The sequence below is a fragment of the Salvelinus namaycush genome, chromosome 8 (assembly GCF_016432855.1).
Source record: "Salvelinus namaycush isolate Seneca chromosome 8, SaNama_1.0, whole genome shotgun sequence".
In the NCBI taxonomy this organism is placed as follows: domain Eukaryota; kingdom Metazoa; phylum Chordata; class Actinopteri; order Salmoniformes; family Salmonidae; genus Salvelinus; species Salvelinus namaycush.
The window spans coordinates 57,228,546-57,245,569 of NC_052314.1; the positions used below are offsets into that span (position 1 = coordinate 57,228,546).

A 17,024-nucleotide genomic window follows, 5' to 3' on the forward strand; every position below is an offset into this window, starting at 1 on the left:
ACCCTATCCTTTATAGTGCACTACTTTGACCAGGGAACCTATGGGGCTCTGGTCAAAAGTAGTGCACTCGATAGGGAATAGGGTGTCATTTCCATCACAACCCAAGAGAGAGGAGCAGGGGACTGGGTTGGTGTTACACAGACAGATACACAGTCTATACTAACATACCACTGAGAAAGCATGCCCAATATTTTGCTGCTTCATACTAAGTATGTGAGCGTGGATATTCGTCCTCAAACTCTGTTCTTGAAGGAGCACACGTAGCTCTTCTTGGTGAAACACGTGTGGTCGTTCCATTTCCCAATTCCTTGGAGATAGAGAACACATATACAGAGAGACAGAGAGACAGAGAGACAGTTCAAATGTGAGTTCAAAATACCATCTCTTCCCACCACCTTCCAAGAAATGTTTCTTTCACGTTTTTACAATTTTAGCTGTTAGCCAGTGCATTCAACTAAAGTAGGTGAAAACAAACACATATCACAGCCATTGCAAGTAAAAACCATCCATCCATCCCTCTCTCCTTCCCATCACTCCTCCCTCCATCCCTCCATCCATCTCTTACTGCTCCAGTTCATCTCCACACAGTCCTCGCGGCTCGTCCAGCGGGAGATGGGCTCCCCGGGGGTCCACGCCTCAAAGTTCCAGCTGGAGCCGTCAGTCCACACAAACTTACCAGACTGAGAGAAGGAGGGAGAGAGAGAAAGGTGGATAGAGCAAGAGAGAGGGGAGTGATAGAAAGACCGGTGGTGATTTAAAAAAAAAAATGTACAGTGCATTTGGAAAGTATTCAGACTCCTTCACTTTTTCAATTTTTTGTTACGTTACAGCCTTATTCTAAAATGGATTAAATAAAAACATTTTCCTCATAAATCTACACACACTACCCCATAATGACAAAGCGAAAACAGTTTTTTGTACATTTTTGCAAATGTATTAAAAATAAAAACCTTAACAGAAATACCTTATTTACATAAATATTCAGACCCTTTCCTAGGAGACTCGAAATTGAGCTCTGGTGCATCCTGTTTACATTGATCATCCTTGAGACGCTTCTACAACTTGATTGGAGTCCACCTGTGGTAAAACCAATTGATTGGACATGATTTGGAAAGGCACACACCTATCTATATAAATTCCCACATGAGGTCGAAGGAATTGTCCATAGAGCTCCGAGACAGGATTGTGTCGAGGCACAGATCTGGTGAAGGGTACCAAAAAGTGTATGCAACATTGAAGTTCCACAAGAACACAGTGGCCTCCAACATTCTTAAATGGAAGAAGTTTGGAAACACCAAGTCTCTTCCTAGAGCTGTCCGCCCGGCCAACCTGAGCAATCTGGGGAGAAGGGCCTTGGTCAGGGAGGTGACCAAGAACCTGATGGTCACTCTGACAGAGCTCCAGAGTTCCTCTGTGGAGATGGGAGAACATTCCAGAAGGACAACCATCTCTGCAGCACCTTTATGGTAGAGTGGCCAGACGGAAGCAACTCCTTAGTAAAAGGCACATGACTGCCCGCTTGGAGTTTGCCAAAAGGCACCTAAAGGACTCCCAGAGAAACAAGATTATCTGGTCTGATGAAACCAAGATTGAACTCTTTGACCTGAATGCAAAGTGTCACATCTGGAGGAAACCAGGCACCACTCATCACCTGGCCAATACCATCCTTACGGTGAAGCATGGTGGTGGCAGCATCATGCTGTGGGGATGTTTTTCAGCAGCAGGGACTGGGAGACTAGTCAGGATCGAGGGAAATATGAACGGAGCAAAGTACAGAGAGATCCTTGATGAAAACCAGTCTCTGAATGTCCTTGAGTGGCCCACCCAGAGCCCGCACTTGAACTCGATCGAACATCTTTGGAGAGACCTGAAAATAGCTGTACAGCGACGCTCCCCATCCAACCTGACAGAGCCTGAGAGGATCTCCAGAGAAGAATGGGAGAAACTCCTCAAATACAGGTGTGCCAAGCTTGTAGCATCATACTCAAGAAGACTTGAGGCTGTAATCGCTGCCAAAGGTGCTTCAACAAAGTGCTAAATAAAGGGTTTGAATACTTATGTAAATGTCATATTTCCGTTTTTTTTGCAAAAATGTCTAAAAACCTGTTTTTGTCATTATGGGGTAGTGTGTAGATTGATGAGGGGGGAAAAACAATTGAATCCACTTTTGAATACTGCTGTAACGTAACAAAATGTGTAAAAAGTCAAGTGGTCTGAATACTGTAAAATGTAGATATTACGACAATCATATGTTCAATGTTAAATGTTGTGCTGCAAAGCTTCTCTCTTTCCCCTTCTACCGAACATGTCACTCTTTCCTCCCACATGAATTTACCTCCCTCCACCCACTATCCGCCCTGTTTTAATCACTCCTTCCATCCATCACTCTTCCTCTCCTACCTGGAAGAGTTCGAAGCCTCCCAGCCAGATGCGAGGGCTTTTGGCGTTGTTCTTCATCACCACGCAAAGCAGGTTGGCGTTGGCTTGACTGTTATGCACCGACACCAGGTGGCCACCGGGGGCAGCAGACCTGCACTGTGTCTGAGAGGGATGAGAGAGAAGAGGAGAAAGGTGGTGGGAAGAGAAAGAGTGAATTAGTGAGAGAGTGGGAGGAAGGAGAGAGAGAGCGAGTAAGCAGGTGCTGACGTAGTGATTTGGAGCCCAAGGCAGAGGCCACTCTTATGCGCATGCACCATTTTCTTTTCATGGGTCATTAACTATAAAAATGCATTACCTTTTAATGTGCCATGAACACAACCAGTCATGATGTTTTATCTGATTGTGTTGATAAAACGTTTACTGGAGACAGGAGATCAAGTGGAGACATAGGACGAGGTGGATATTTGTATAATAAGGCCGTTTAATCACATGTAAAAATATCTTAGTAAATCGTGCAGCACGGCCCCTTCTGTCTGATTCGTATGGAATCGTCGGAAAAGAGAGCGCTCTAACCAGTTCATACAGATTATATAGGCAACAAGCAAAGTAGGTTGATCTTGTAGTCTGGCCTTCCTATTGGTCGATCTGGGTCGTGGGTAGTCCTGTCCGGGCCGGATGTCGACGTTCCATTGGTTCTTCACACAGTTCTTTGTCTTAGTCTCATCCAAAAGCATCCTGCATGTGCGTTTGTTTTCACAGGGCCCTATTCATGGGGGAGGGGAGTGTGTGTGTGTGTCTGCGGTTATTTATAAGGGTACAAAGTAGTGGGGGTATAGTGGGGATGGGTGCATGTTGTGCCAAGTATAGCTTGTGTTGAGAAGTTGTAAAACAAGTTACCAGTATCTATTACAATTTCTTACAAATCCCCCTCTTCACGTCTTATAGACGTGAATAAACTAGTTAAAATTTGTCAGAAGACAAATTTTTGATTCCCCCTCTTCACGTCTCACGAGACGTGACATAAAAGTAAAAAAGACAAAGCTATGGGATAAAATTTGTCAGAAGACAAATTTTTGATTCCCCCTCTTCACGTCTCACAAGAGACGTGACATAAAAGTTTCTTAGTCCTCAAATAGATAGACAAGTCCAGCTTCCCCATCATCAAGCAATGGGAACATTTGGGCCCTTTCCTGATTAGGGTCTATGGCGGCAGTGATAACACGGCTAGCAAGCGTCCGCGCACATGGAATGCAACAGCATCCACAAAGTACAAGAATGCCATTAAGGGTACGAAGTCCCTCCAATGCTACAGTCAGACTCCCATCCGTAGCTGTGTTGTTGGGAATGAAAGTACAACACTGTTCACCAAACATGGCACAGACCCCCCCCCGTTCTGCCAATAACATATCAACCGTGATTCTATTTTGAAATGCCATCAGGGATGTAGCTGCCAATTGTCCATGGACCGCCTCAAAGCCTTGTTGAGTCCAAAATCCCACATTATTAACCAAAAAACGAGAAAATGTTAAACCCTCAGGTCCATCCCTCTATACAACCTGTACCAGGTGGGCTCGTCGCCACCCGGGAACTTCAAACCTTCACAACAGGGAGGACAAACATCACTTTTTATTCATTCGACAACCTCCACTACAGCAAACCAAGGGTCCTCCTCTGTCAGGCCCACTCTCCTGCGAAAGCTTGATTCCGTATCAGCCTCCTTGCCACATCTGTAACAGACTTCTTCAAACAAGGTATGATACAGGCAGCACAGCACATGAGCATAAGAAAAACAACAACTAGAGTCAGAAATCCAGTAACCATCATTGTAGTGTACTTACCAAACCAACCACCCAGCCAGAGAACAGTCCACTCTCCTCCACACCTGCAAGACCCTTCATCTCCACTGATAACCTTGCCAACCCACTCAGAGCTTTTGAAATGCTCCCATCCGGACTAGTATTGTTAGGATCAAACGTGCAACACTGTTCTCCAATCATTTTACATACACCTCCCTGGTTGGCCAGAATCATGTCCAGTTCTAGTCTATTTTGTCTACTGGTTTGAGAGGTAGCATCCAATCGTTCAGCCATCCCCGTAAGTACTGTGTGGGTGTAGTTAACAAATCATTGTTGATTATAGTAGATATAATTGATCCAGGCATTCTGCTTAGCATCAACAATAGCTGGGCCAAAAATGGGCAATAAATGCCACAGGCCATCATTCCTGTTTGATGTCTGGTATTCGTGGGGGACCCCTATTGGGACCCCAACAGGTTGGTGTGCATGTTATCTGTACCCTCGGACCAAGGAGCGTCACGGTTCTGCCGTCTCCTGAGTTGGTACCGAGTCTCTGTGTCATGTGCAGCTCCCAGAAGTTGGTTAGCTATAACCTCAATAATAGGCAATGGTGGTATCAGACTGGCCAAAACACATGTGCAACGACAATTTCCTTTCAAAATGGGGTCAACCGCCTGGCAGGTCCACACATCCACCATACATCAGCAACACCTCTAGTTAATAGTGGCATTAGTGATGCAGGTAGTAGTAGGGAGCCTCCCATAGTCTATACCCCTACCTGTACCAGTGATACAGCTGTAATATCCCCCATATGCCTTAACTCCCCACGGTACCTTCTGGGGAGGGACTTCTGGGAACACAAAACTCAAGAGTTTTACACAGGGTTGAATTTGACTTAAACTTTCCGATATACACATCCAACCTTCCCCATTACTTAGGGCAAATGGGTGAGCAGCCAGAATAGGTCTGGCATGTCCACATACGACACAGTCCTTTCTATTAAGTGTTTTGTAGGCCAACCACATATTCTCCCTTTCCTCATAACCAGTTTCAGTCCCCAATTGTTCACTATCTGAGATGTCTTTTATATTTATTACCTGTACCGGATTGGAGAGCTTAGGTGGTGGTGTGGGACTTGGTCTTGAAGTGGTGGAGGAGGCCGGCTGAACCCTGGTCCGTTGGAACTGGTGGTGGTTCTGGCAGCACTGTGATGGTAACATCCCCATCGTATCCTAATCAGACAGCTCAGGACTACAAGCAGTCCTGAAAAACCCCACCCTCTCCCAGAGAACACATCATCAGCCAGAGATCAAACAACACTTTCACTTCTATGAACGTACACAGTGTTGAGAGGTCGGGGTCAGGGATTCTTCATTAAGGAGTTGATCCCCGAGCTGTATTAGCAACGGTTCTTCTCCTTAACTCTGTGATCATTCGGCAGTGTCAGTGTGTCTCACCCTCCAAGTGCGATATGCCCCCAGGTCGAGTGATTCACCTTCTCCTTTAATTCACCTGCAACGCATAGAATCCTGGACATACAGGTTTGGCTAACAAACAGTTTCTCATTTGTTCTATCTGATTATATATTTAACTTCTATACCCATTTGTTAGCTAGTAATTTGTAATTTTTAATTTTTAATTCGTTTATTTTCCAATAGGCCCCAATCCTATCCTAGACCACAATGTACCCCTCTCCCGTTTGATACCTGGCTCTGGCCAGGTATCAACCTTACCTACTCTTAATAATGACTTAGGTAAGATTAGCAAAAGGAATAACAGCCCATTCAAAACCGTCATAGCCAATGTTTAAAAACAGAAACCTGACTCCTCTGAGGTTAATTGCAATTATGGTCAAGAGTTATAAACTCTATTATAATCAATTTACCTCAAAATTAGTATTCCAAATGACCACAATTTCATTATCCTCACTACATTTCCCCGTGGGTGATCAAACCACATGAAAATGCAATGAAGATAGGTCAAAAGGTTACATCACCTCCTTACATTCGTGTTCCATACTATATCTAGACATACTAAAAGAACCCTTTATCTTAAAAAATCCCTTGTCTAAATAAAACTCAGAAAATAATCCTCCTAATATATATATAAGTGTACTCCTTTAAGATATCTTATCTCTGGGAACACGGAAACCCTTAACCTTAATGTTTACTCCAAAAAACAAAATTATGTCACCAGCATTCAACCAGGCTCCCCGTCGGCTGGGAGACCGTTGAGTGCTGCAATACTGCCATCTTCTGTCCATTCTCTGCACAGCTCTCCACCCGCTCTTATTCAACCTTCTCAATTTGAGCCATATTAGTTTCTTATTTTAACTATTGTTTTCTAATTTTTGATTTTTTGATTTTTTTAATCTGTTATTACCTAGTTAGACTAGAGTGTCCGTGACATACATCCATGGGGATCCGGTTATAGTTATTCTATTAACCATGTGAAAGTGCCCAGGGACACCCCAAATATCAGTAGGAATATCACAAATAAGGGGCCAGATATCCCTAGCCTTGCCCAGGGAGGGAGAAATGTCCCTCTAACTGGGCGAGGTTCCTTTTTCAGGGGAGGCGGAGTTTGATGCCGCATCACCTGAGTCAGGAATGTCTTCATTTGGAATCGAATTTAAGCTGTTTAAATCAGCTCTGACTTCTGTCAGTGTTCTAGAAGGGATTGGGGCTGGAGTGCAATGTGTGAGGTGGTGCCAAGGTGCGCCTGATTTACCTTTGACCTGGACTGAGTGTGAAGTAACCTCCCTCACTTCGTACGGTCCAGTCCACCTGGGTTCTAGCCACTTTCTCTTGTGGACTTTAACCCCACCCAGTCACCAATTTTTTACCTTCAGTGGTGGCGGATCTCCCGTCAGCTCCCGTTCTTGGACCTTGTGAATCTGTGTGGAGAGAGCTGCAGAAAGTTCCGTCAATTATCAGACATTACAATTTGTTGTACATCAAGGGCGGGCATATGACCTCCCTCCCTTGGTGGACCAAGCATGACTCTACCAGTCATTATCTCATGAGGAGAGAGATGGGTGCCTGCACCTGGCGAGGCTCTCATGGCCATCAATGCCAGGGGCAGGGCTTCAACCCAAATCAACTTCAAACCTACACATACATTTGATTGGCGCGTTTCACGAGGCTTTTGAGATTGTGGCCTGTACACTAACCCAAACTTGTGCACAATACCCAATCTTTCCTCCACCTGTCTCAGGTGTTGGTTACTGAAATGGGACCCGTTTGTCGGATCGGATTTGCCTTGGAACTCCATACCTTGGTATGAGTTCAGTCTGCAGCCACTTAATGACTGACCTGGCATCCTCACGTGCTGTTGGTATTGCCTCGACCCATTTGGAAAACCTGTCTACCATTACCAAAAGGTTATTTTTGATTTTTTGATTATTATTATTATTATTATTTATTTTTTTAAACAGTGCTGAACGTGAATTCTTTGCACATCAGATATGCTGCAACTCCATGGTGGGTGTGGATTTCCAATGGATGGCACATTACCAGATGAGCTGTTTTTTCCAATAGCTTTTGCCACTGCAGCCACATACCTGGAGCATGTGGTTTGTCCTAGTTCAATGTGGTCCAGTTTGGAGGAGTGATACATCAACACTCTACTCTCCCCCTCTTAGTTCTGGAAAAGGATGGATGATGTAAATCCTTCCCTTTCAGAAACATCCAGATGGAACTAGTTTTTTTTTTAGTCAGGTGCTGTTAAGGCTGCTGCCACTTAGAGATCTGTTTTCAAGAGTGCAAAAGCCTTTGATGCTTCAGTAGTCCAGGTCAATGATGAGTGTAGGTTAGTGGTGGCCAGCTTCAGGGCCATGGGGCATATTCGTCAGACATGCCCTGGAAAGGGGGAGGTGATTGCTGATTTGGGTCTAGATTCGGGTGGTTGTATGCGGGTTGAAGGGCCGCACGTGGTTGATACATCATTGGCCTGACTCCCCCTCTTGGTCTAGGGGCGTATCCTCGTCCCCTATTGGCCAGAAACTGGCTTTGGGCCGGGGTTATTGGGTGCGGACACTGTCGCACCATGTGCCCAGCTTGTTTACAATTATGACAGCTTCCATAAGATCCAGAGTACCTCTGGGGCTGTCCCCATGTGGGTGAATAGTTTGATTGTGGTAGTGGGTAGTAGGGTTGTAGTGGTGGTTCCGACGAAGGGTATGGCTGAAGCGGGTAGGCATACGGCAGTTGGAATGGCTGCTCCTGGGGTGGGTGTATAGGTGGTCCCTGCTGGGTGAAGATGGGTAGTTGTTGTTGCTGTATCATTCGGGAAACAGTTTTTTCAATAATTTGTGAGATTTCTTGTTGGTCTTCAGCCACCATCTGTTTCTTGGGTTTCTCCCCCTTCTGAGCCTCTTTCAGTTGCAGTTTCAAAAGTTGTACCTGTAGGGACTGGACTTGTGTTTCCGCCCCTCCCTTATCCTTGTTGTATTGGGTGATGTGGTGATGCACATGGGAGTTGAACTGAGCCTGGGGAAGTGCCATTAACCCCACAGTGCCCCTGAGATGGGTTGGGGCCGATGGGGCTGCTGTGGTGGTAGGTGGGGCATCATTATTGTTGGACATGCCCTCTTTGGTGTCAGTTAGGGCTCCAGTGACCACCCCCATCATGTCAGGTTTCCTGTAAGGGAGTGCTCTTCTGATTTCTTCAATTGCCCACATGCCTATTTTTAGTTCTGCCTCTGCTTTCTCCCTATGTTTTGTACCTTCCTTTGTGAATAAGTGGTTCTTATTCCTTTCAACTTCACTTTCTATCCCTTCCTTCACTACTTCCTCTAATTCTTTCTCCATAGTGAGGAGTTGCCCTTTTGATGGGGCCGCCCCACTAAGGTAACCTGCCTGCGTCCATTTTAGCCTCACTTCTTCCCATACTTTTTTTATGGCTTTATATTGTATTTTCCCCCCTGCTCTGTCCTTCATTCTCTGATCTAAGTATTCATTGAATTTGTGTTTGGGGACGGTGGTCGTGGCCATTTTGTAATTAAGCTATATCTGGATCTATTCTATTTTTATTTTTTTTCCCGTTTTCCAACAATATTTCAGCTATATCCTTTTGGAACCATATATTAGTATATTCAAGCGCTCCTAAAATAATTGGAATATAGATTTTAGGAACTATTTCCAAAAAGTTATTATTGGTTTTCACTTTTTTGATTAATTAAATACTTTGCCAAAGTATTTCGGCAATATCCTTTTGGAACAATATATTAGTGAATTCAAGCGCTTCTATAATAATTGGAATGGCAATTTTAGGAACTTTTATTCAAAAGTTATTATTAATTTTTACTTTTTCGATTAATTTTAACTTTTTCGATTAATTAAATACTTTGCCAAAACATTTCAGAAATATCCTTTTGGGACAATATACTAGTATATTCTAGCGCTTCTAAAATAATTATTTAATTAATTCTAGGACTCATTTTTCTCAAAAAATATTATTATTACAATATTCAACTAATTAATTAAATACTTTCCCAAAGTATTTCAAACGTGTCCTTTTGGGACAATATATTAGTGTATCCTAGCGCTTCTAGAATAATTATCAAATGATTTCTAGTCCTTAAGGCAAACCCAGCAGCACGAGAGGGAAAAAATCAAGTCAACTTATCAGCACAAAATAGCTGCTTCACAGCAGCCCACACATTTTGACTCGGCGGTCACTTTGAACACAGCCTCAACTTAGCATATGGCTAATTAGTAGCAATCGGTCTCGTGGAACGTTCAATCACCCACATTGCGCCAACACAACTTGAACATACAATATCACATTAGATTCTTCACGGTAACACCTAGCTGATCAATCTATTGCCCGACTGTATGAATCGTATTTTTATTTTTTATTTTTTTTATGGGTCCTCACGGTAACACCTAGTTGATTGCCAATCCAACTATTGCCCGACTATCTGGATCTCATCTTTTAATTATGGATTCTTCACGGTAACCCCTAGTTGGTCGACTGTCAGCTATGGCCCGACTATATGAATCCCCTTTTTTATTTTTATTTTGTGGACTCCTCACGGTAACCCCTAGGTGGTCAACTCTCACCTATGGCCCGTCTATATGAATCCTTATAAAGCTTATTCCTCACTGTACATCTAGTCGATCAACATATCGACTAGTGCCAGACTATGTGAACAAGTCTTTGACCTATTAATACTTAGATATCTTTACACAATGCCTTAGATTCTAAACAATTCCACATAAATTTAACAACAATTCACACTCACCCCAGTACTCCTGATCACAATTTAGATATTGGCTATAATACAATATACAGATTTTGATTAAACAGGCTTCTGCTTACCTTATAGTTTCGAGCTCTTTGATCAGTTTCCTGGGTGAGTTGAATCGCGATATCTCCTTCGGACAGGTCACCTTTCCTTCTGGAATCTTTCTCCAACACGTCTCCTGTCTGATCAACTTTCTATGGACCGAATTCAAAGGTGTCTAAACCATCCTCTGCTTACCAAGTTTTGTTGATAAAACGTTTACTGGAGACAGGAGATCAAGTGGAGACATAGGACGAGGTGGATATTTGTATAATAAGGCCGTTTAATCACATGTAAAAATATCTTAGTAAATCGTGCAGCACGGCCCCTTCTGTCTGATTCGTATGGAATCGTCGGAAAAGAGAGCGCTCTAACCAGTTCATACAGATTATATAGGCAACAAGCAAAGTAGGTTGATCTTGTAGTCTGGCCTTCCTATTGGTCGATCTGGGTCGTGGGTAGTCCTGTCCGGGCCGGATGTCGACGTTCCATTGGTTCTTCACACAGTTCTTTGTCTTAGTCTCATCCAAAAGCATCCTGCATGTGCGTTTGTTTTCACAGGGCCCTATTCATGGGGGAGGGGAGTGTGTGTGTGTGTCTGCGGTTATTTATAAGGGTACAAAGTAGTGGGGGTATAGTGGGGATGGGTGCATGTTGTGCCAAGTATAGCTTGTGTTGAGAAGTTGTAAAACAAGTTACCAGTATCTATTACAATTTCTTACAATTGTTAAACAAATCACTTCAAAAAGAAGGTTACCTTCGCACGTTTATCCAAAATAATTCCAGCATCTGAGCTGTGCACCCGCCAACTTTCCTTCAATTCGCAAGTGGCTGAAACTATCTCACCGGAGAACGCATCCAAGCAAACGAAACAGCGCCACTGTCTTGCTAGAATAGCCCATGTATGACATGTCATACCAGCATCTGAAATGGGCTACACATAGATGTCCTCTGCCTCGACGACGATGGCAGTATTATCAGCAGCACCTATCGTTTTACTGAAGAAATGTGTATTGTATCCCCTTCGAGTCAAAAGGCCTCGTCGAGAACCAGGCGTCCCTGGGGAGTGAGGCCTAAGAGGGGTTTATGAATAAGCATCAACCAGTGGGTCTTGCGACAGGTATACAGAGACAATCAGTTCATAGAGGAGTATAGAGTGCAGTTGTCTTTCTTACCTCCGAGCATTTATTCCAGTTGGATCATCTTTGGGTGTAAACAGCAGTCACACCATTGGAAGACATAGCTTGGACAGTAGCCTATAAAAGCCTATTCCTGCTCTTTTCCCCGCAATCCATCAAACGCATTTGGTGTGTCGTCATAGGGGTCTCTGACTTGTGGTCAGACTCGCTCAGGCGGAAACAAACGTAAACTTTTTTCAATGCTGATTTGAATGTCCATTTTTTTCCCACAAACATCCTTTCTGAATTTAAAAAGTAATCCTAGAAGTAATCATCTAGTTTTTCAAAAGTATCTGTAATCTGATTACAATATTTTAGCTGGTAACGTAACAGATTACAGTTACTGTTTTTTTGTTACCCTGGAGGTCGTGACAGCGACGTGATTTGGACGTATGACAACGCGAGATTACTACAAAACTAACATATGGAATTGTTTTAAGATGGTCATACCAAGGATAATTTAGATATTTGATTTAGAATTTTAGGACCCCTGTAGGTATAATTTAGGGCTGTTATAATTTGATGAAACATTGCATTTGGCCTTACTGCTATTAGCCAATAGAAATGCATTGAATAACACATTCATACATGGAAAAACGGATAGTCAACATTAAATTAAAAGGAAGATCTGAGAGATATAGAACTAAGAAAGCTAAGGAAAAAATGCTAATCATTTTTACCGTGTTACCGTTTACCGAGTCCCGTGACACTTGTGGGCGGGACGTACAGTAGAGCAACCGAAACACCATCGTGTTCGTGACTGTTTTATGTTTCCAATAAGGGGTCATATACATTTTTCAAACCGTTAGGACGCTACAGACATTTTTAATCGAAGACCGATTTTCGAGATGTCTCCTGTAGCTTTACCTCAGCCACCTTCCACCGCCGGTGCAGAAGAACGACATCAGCGGAGGAGGTGGATTGAGTCAAAGGCCATGCAAAAACACAGAAATCTCTAGTTCAGACACATTTTGATGGGGATTTATTTTATTTACTTTTTTATTTATTATGCCTCAAACAAAGCATGGGGGGGGGCCTCAGCGGAGAAATATTTATATATTTTAATTTTAATTATGCCCAGGTCATGAGGCTTCTTGATTTTTATTTTATTTAACCTCTATTTAACTAGGCAGGTCAGTTAAGAACAAATTCTTATTTACAATGACGTCCTACAAATGATGTGAGGCCTGAGGCAATTGCCTCTTCTGCCTAATGGTAAGCCCGCCAGTGGGAGTAAGATGAATACATTAGAAGACACCTCTAATTAAGACATTGGATTTAACCTTCACTTCACTGTATTGCCATTGTATTGGAATGGACAGGCTGACTGACTCCAGGTAGAGCAATAACATCCTTTGATCATGTTATAATGTCGTTCTCCTGTCATATAGAATGTTGTTTACCTCCGCTTCGGTGAAGTTGAGTGCATCCTTGTAGTACTTGATGCAGTAGGAGCCCAGCCTGTACCAGTCTTCATAATTCTTCAGGTCACAGGCTCTGGGCATGTCACACGCTGCAGTCTCCTCCTGGAGATACACTGGAGCATCATCGCCACCTAGGGGACAATGATGGAATAACTACTCTCCTGGGGCCTTATATACTTAGAAAACAGCCACAAGCTGAACATTAATATGGCACTCACAGGCCGCTAACAGAACTCCCCCATTCCATAATTCACTAAACTGATCAATACGCACACCATATAGCCCAGGGGCCTAAGAAATGCCTACCTAAGACCTCTTATTTAACCAGGCAAATCAGTTAAGAACAAATTCTCATTTACAATGACGGCCTTGGAACAGTGTGGTTAACTGCCTTGTTCAGGGGCAGATCAACAGATTTTCACCTTGTCAGCTCAGGCATGCGTTCTAGCAACCTTTCGGTTACTGGCCCAACTCTCTAACCACTAGGCTACCTGCCGCCCCAATATTGTCATTGTACTATTATTGTTTAGTATATATTGCATATTTTAACATTGTATTATATTAACAGTATTGTTAGTGTTAGTTTAGGGTTTTGACATGTGATCATAATCTATCATTGCAAATGGGTGTGCAATTCAGTCTATGACTGCTAATAACCAATAACATCTACTGCAAAAGAAAATACTTTAAGTGACTACGTTTGTGTAAAGAATGCATCTCATTTTCATTTGGACATGAAAGAGGAAAGCACATTTTCAGCTTTAAAACAGATTATTTTTTAGAATGTGTGGTCGATAATCATCATGAAAAATGTAAATAAAACTTTCAGCACTATCATCAAAACCAGGGGTGCAACTTTCACTGGGGACGGGGGGACTGCATTTTTGTCCCCCAGTTTTATAATTGGAATGTGATACAAAATGAGGCAACGGTTTGCTTTAGGACCATGCGGACGCCTCAGAGCTGTCGGGTTGGCTGTTTGGACTGTTTATCTGACTGGATTAAAAAATATATATAATAATAAAAAATTTCAAGTAATGTCTCCCCGCTTCTAAAATCAAAATTGTGCCCCTGATCAAAACACATACTGTAATCAATGCAACTCTCTTACCAGTCCTTCTGTGGAATGTCAAAGCCATTTTTGTCCCAAGTAGTGACATCATCACAATCAGGCTGACAAACTTCATCTTGGCTTCCTCTGATTCTGCGTTTCCTAAAAACAAACAACTCAATCAGTAACAGTTTCCTTTAAATAAATTTATTTATAAATAAATAAATTGTATTAACCTTTATTTCACCAGGTAAATTAGCTGAGAGCATAGTCTATAGCACTATGCTATGAATGACATTAAAACAAATCTCTTGTTCTCAAATTGACTGTGGCTGGCGATTTATAAGTACCGAGCCCTGACAGATTGTTAATTTGAGTGGCACCGAGCGCTAACCGATTGTAAGTGTCACAGCCTCTGGAACAATCAGCAGTCCCATTTGACAACAAAAGATTTGCTTGCCCCGGTCAATTTGACAACAAGAGTCTGTCGTTTGTTGCCCAGTAAGAAGGATGCACCATTAGAATGCCATTTTGTGTGCCCCAATAAATAAATATTGTGAAACACTATCATTCCACTATTACTGTAGATGTATTAAAGACATTTTCTGAAATTACAATGCAACAATAATACGTATAGGTCCTTTAAAACAATGAATGCAAAACAAATAAAAGAAACATTTGCACAATGTAATCTGAAAAATAACCTTACCAGAATGTGGACTAGGTTGCTTCTCCCTCTTTCTCTCTCCCACTCTCTCTCTCTCATTTGGTACTCCCTTCTTTTTATAGCAAATGTAATCTCACCTCCTCCCTGTAATTCTCACCCCGTCCTTACAGATACCATAAAGTCTTTATCATTATCATCATTATCGAGGTCTAATAAATTGTTTGATAAACTGATGGATGGATGGATTCATTGATTGATTAATGAATTGTGGCATATTTTTTTGTACAGTTTGTCATAAATGTTTTGTGTCCTCAAAATACCCTCCCCACCCCTCTACTTCTGCGTCCTAAATGGCACCCTATTCCTGTGGGTTCTGGTCCATAGTAGAGCCCTATATAGGGACTACGGTGCCATTCAGGACGCAGACTTCCTGTTAACATTCTGTTGTTGTGTGGTGACACCAGCAAGTTTCATGTTTTATTGTCACATGCACAAGTACAGTGAAATGCTTACTTGCTAGCACAATGAACTACATTTAAATGAAAGCTGTCTCAGAGGCTGGCTACTGAAAAGTGTTAAAACTCCCCAACACCTCATAGTAGTCAGATCTCTCACTTCTTATGGCCCTCTATCATTTTACCATACAACACAATATACGGGTGCTTAAATGAATCCATTTATTCAGATCTTACAGAATCTCATTCATAGTTAGAGAAATAATGTATTTGTGATTAAAAGTGTTGGTAAGACACTCAATATAGCAAGAGAATCATTTGATCAAAGATATGTCTGCTTATTTCATTACTGTTTGCAACTGCAGTGTTATCGCTTACACACCTAAAACTGTAAACACTAAAAAGGTAGTGGCTAGGACCTAGAGGTAGGGTGCAGGTAGGACCTAGAGGTAGGGTGCAGGCAGTGGTGGAAAAACTACTAAATTGTCATACTTGAGTAAGAGTAAAGATACCTTAATTTTATGGCTAGGGGTTCCGCTAGCGGAACGTTTCGACAACATCCGGTGAAATTGCAGAGCGCGAAATTCAAAATAAATTATTAGAAATATTTAACTTTCATACAATCACAAGTGCAATACACCAAAATACAGTTTAACTTCTTGTTAATCCAGCCACCGTGTCAGATTTCAAAAAGGCTTTACGGCAAAAGCAAACCATGCTATTATCTGAGGACAGCCCCCCATCAATCAAACACATGACAATCATAATTCAACCCGCCAGGCGCGACACAAAACTCAGAAATAACTATATAATTCATGCCTTACCTTTGAAGATCTTCTTATGTTGGCACTCCAATATGTCCCATAAACATCACAAATGGTCCTTTTGTTCGATTAATTCCGTCGTTATATCCCCAAAATGTCCATTTATTTGGCGCGTTTGATTCAGAAAAACACCGGTTCCAACTCTTCCAACATGACTACCATTTATCTAATAAGTTACCTGTAATCTTGGTCCAAACATTTCAAACATCTTTCCTAATCCAACTTTAGGCATTTTAAAATGTAAATAATCGATCAAATTTAAGACTTAATACACTGTGTTCAATTGCGGCTAAAATGAAAGTGGAGCGAGCTTCAGGTCGCACGCCCAAACAAAAGAGTACACTAGGCTGGACCCTCGTTCTGAATAGCCGTACTTATTAATTTCTCTAAAGAAAAACATCAACCAATTTCTAAAGACTGTTGACATCTAGTGGAAGCAATAGGAACTGCAACCAAGTGCCACAGAAATCTAGGTTCCCATAGAAATCCAATTGAAAACACAGTGAACTCAAAATAAAATTCCTGGATGGTTTATCCTCAGGGTTTCGCCTGCCAAATAAGTTATGTTATACTCACAGACATTATTTGAACAGTTTTAGAAACCTTAGAGTGTTTTCTATCCAAATCTACATATATATGCATATCCAAGCTTCTGGGCCTAAGTAGCAGGCAGTTTACTTTGGGCACGCTTTTCATCCGGATGTGAAAATACTGCCCCCTATCCCAAACAGGTTTTAATAGAATATTACTCAAGTAAAAGTGAAAGTCACCCGGTAAAATACTACTTGAGTGAAAGTCTAAAAGTATTTGGTTTTAAATAAACTTAAGTATCAAAAGTAAATGGAATTGCTAAAATGTACTTAAGAATCAAAAGTAAATTTGTCACGACTTCCGCCGAAGTCGGTCCCTCTCCTTGTTCGGGCGGCGTTCAGCAGTCGACGTCACCGGTCTTCTAGCCATC

At 42.2% G+C, this 17,024-nt stretch overlaps 1 protein-coding gene across 1 annotated transcript; it reads right to left on the minus strand.

Annotated features, from left to right (window-relative positions):
- Positions 1 to 233: 233 nt before the first annotated feature.
- On the minus strand, positions 234 to 14,253 carry LOC120051983 (lectin-like). The gene is made up of 5 exons (XM_038998860.1): positions 14,178 to 14,253; positions 13,046 to 13,197; positions 2,401 to 2,541; positions 566 to 680; positions 234 to 307 (listed from the first exon to the last, which is right to left on the minus strand). Exons 1-5 carry the CDS (start codon positions 14,251 to 14,253, stop codon positions 234 to 236), a joined length of 558 nt encoding a protein of 185 aa, XP_038854788.1.
- Positions 14,254 to 17,024: the final 2,771 nt, after the last annotated feature.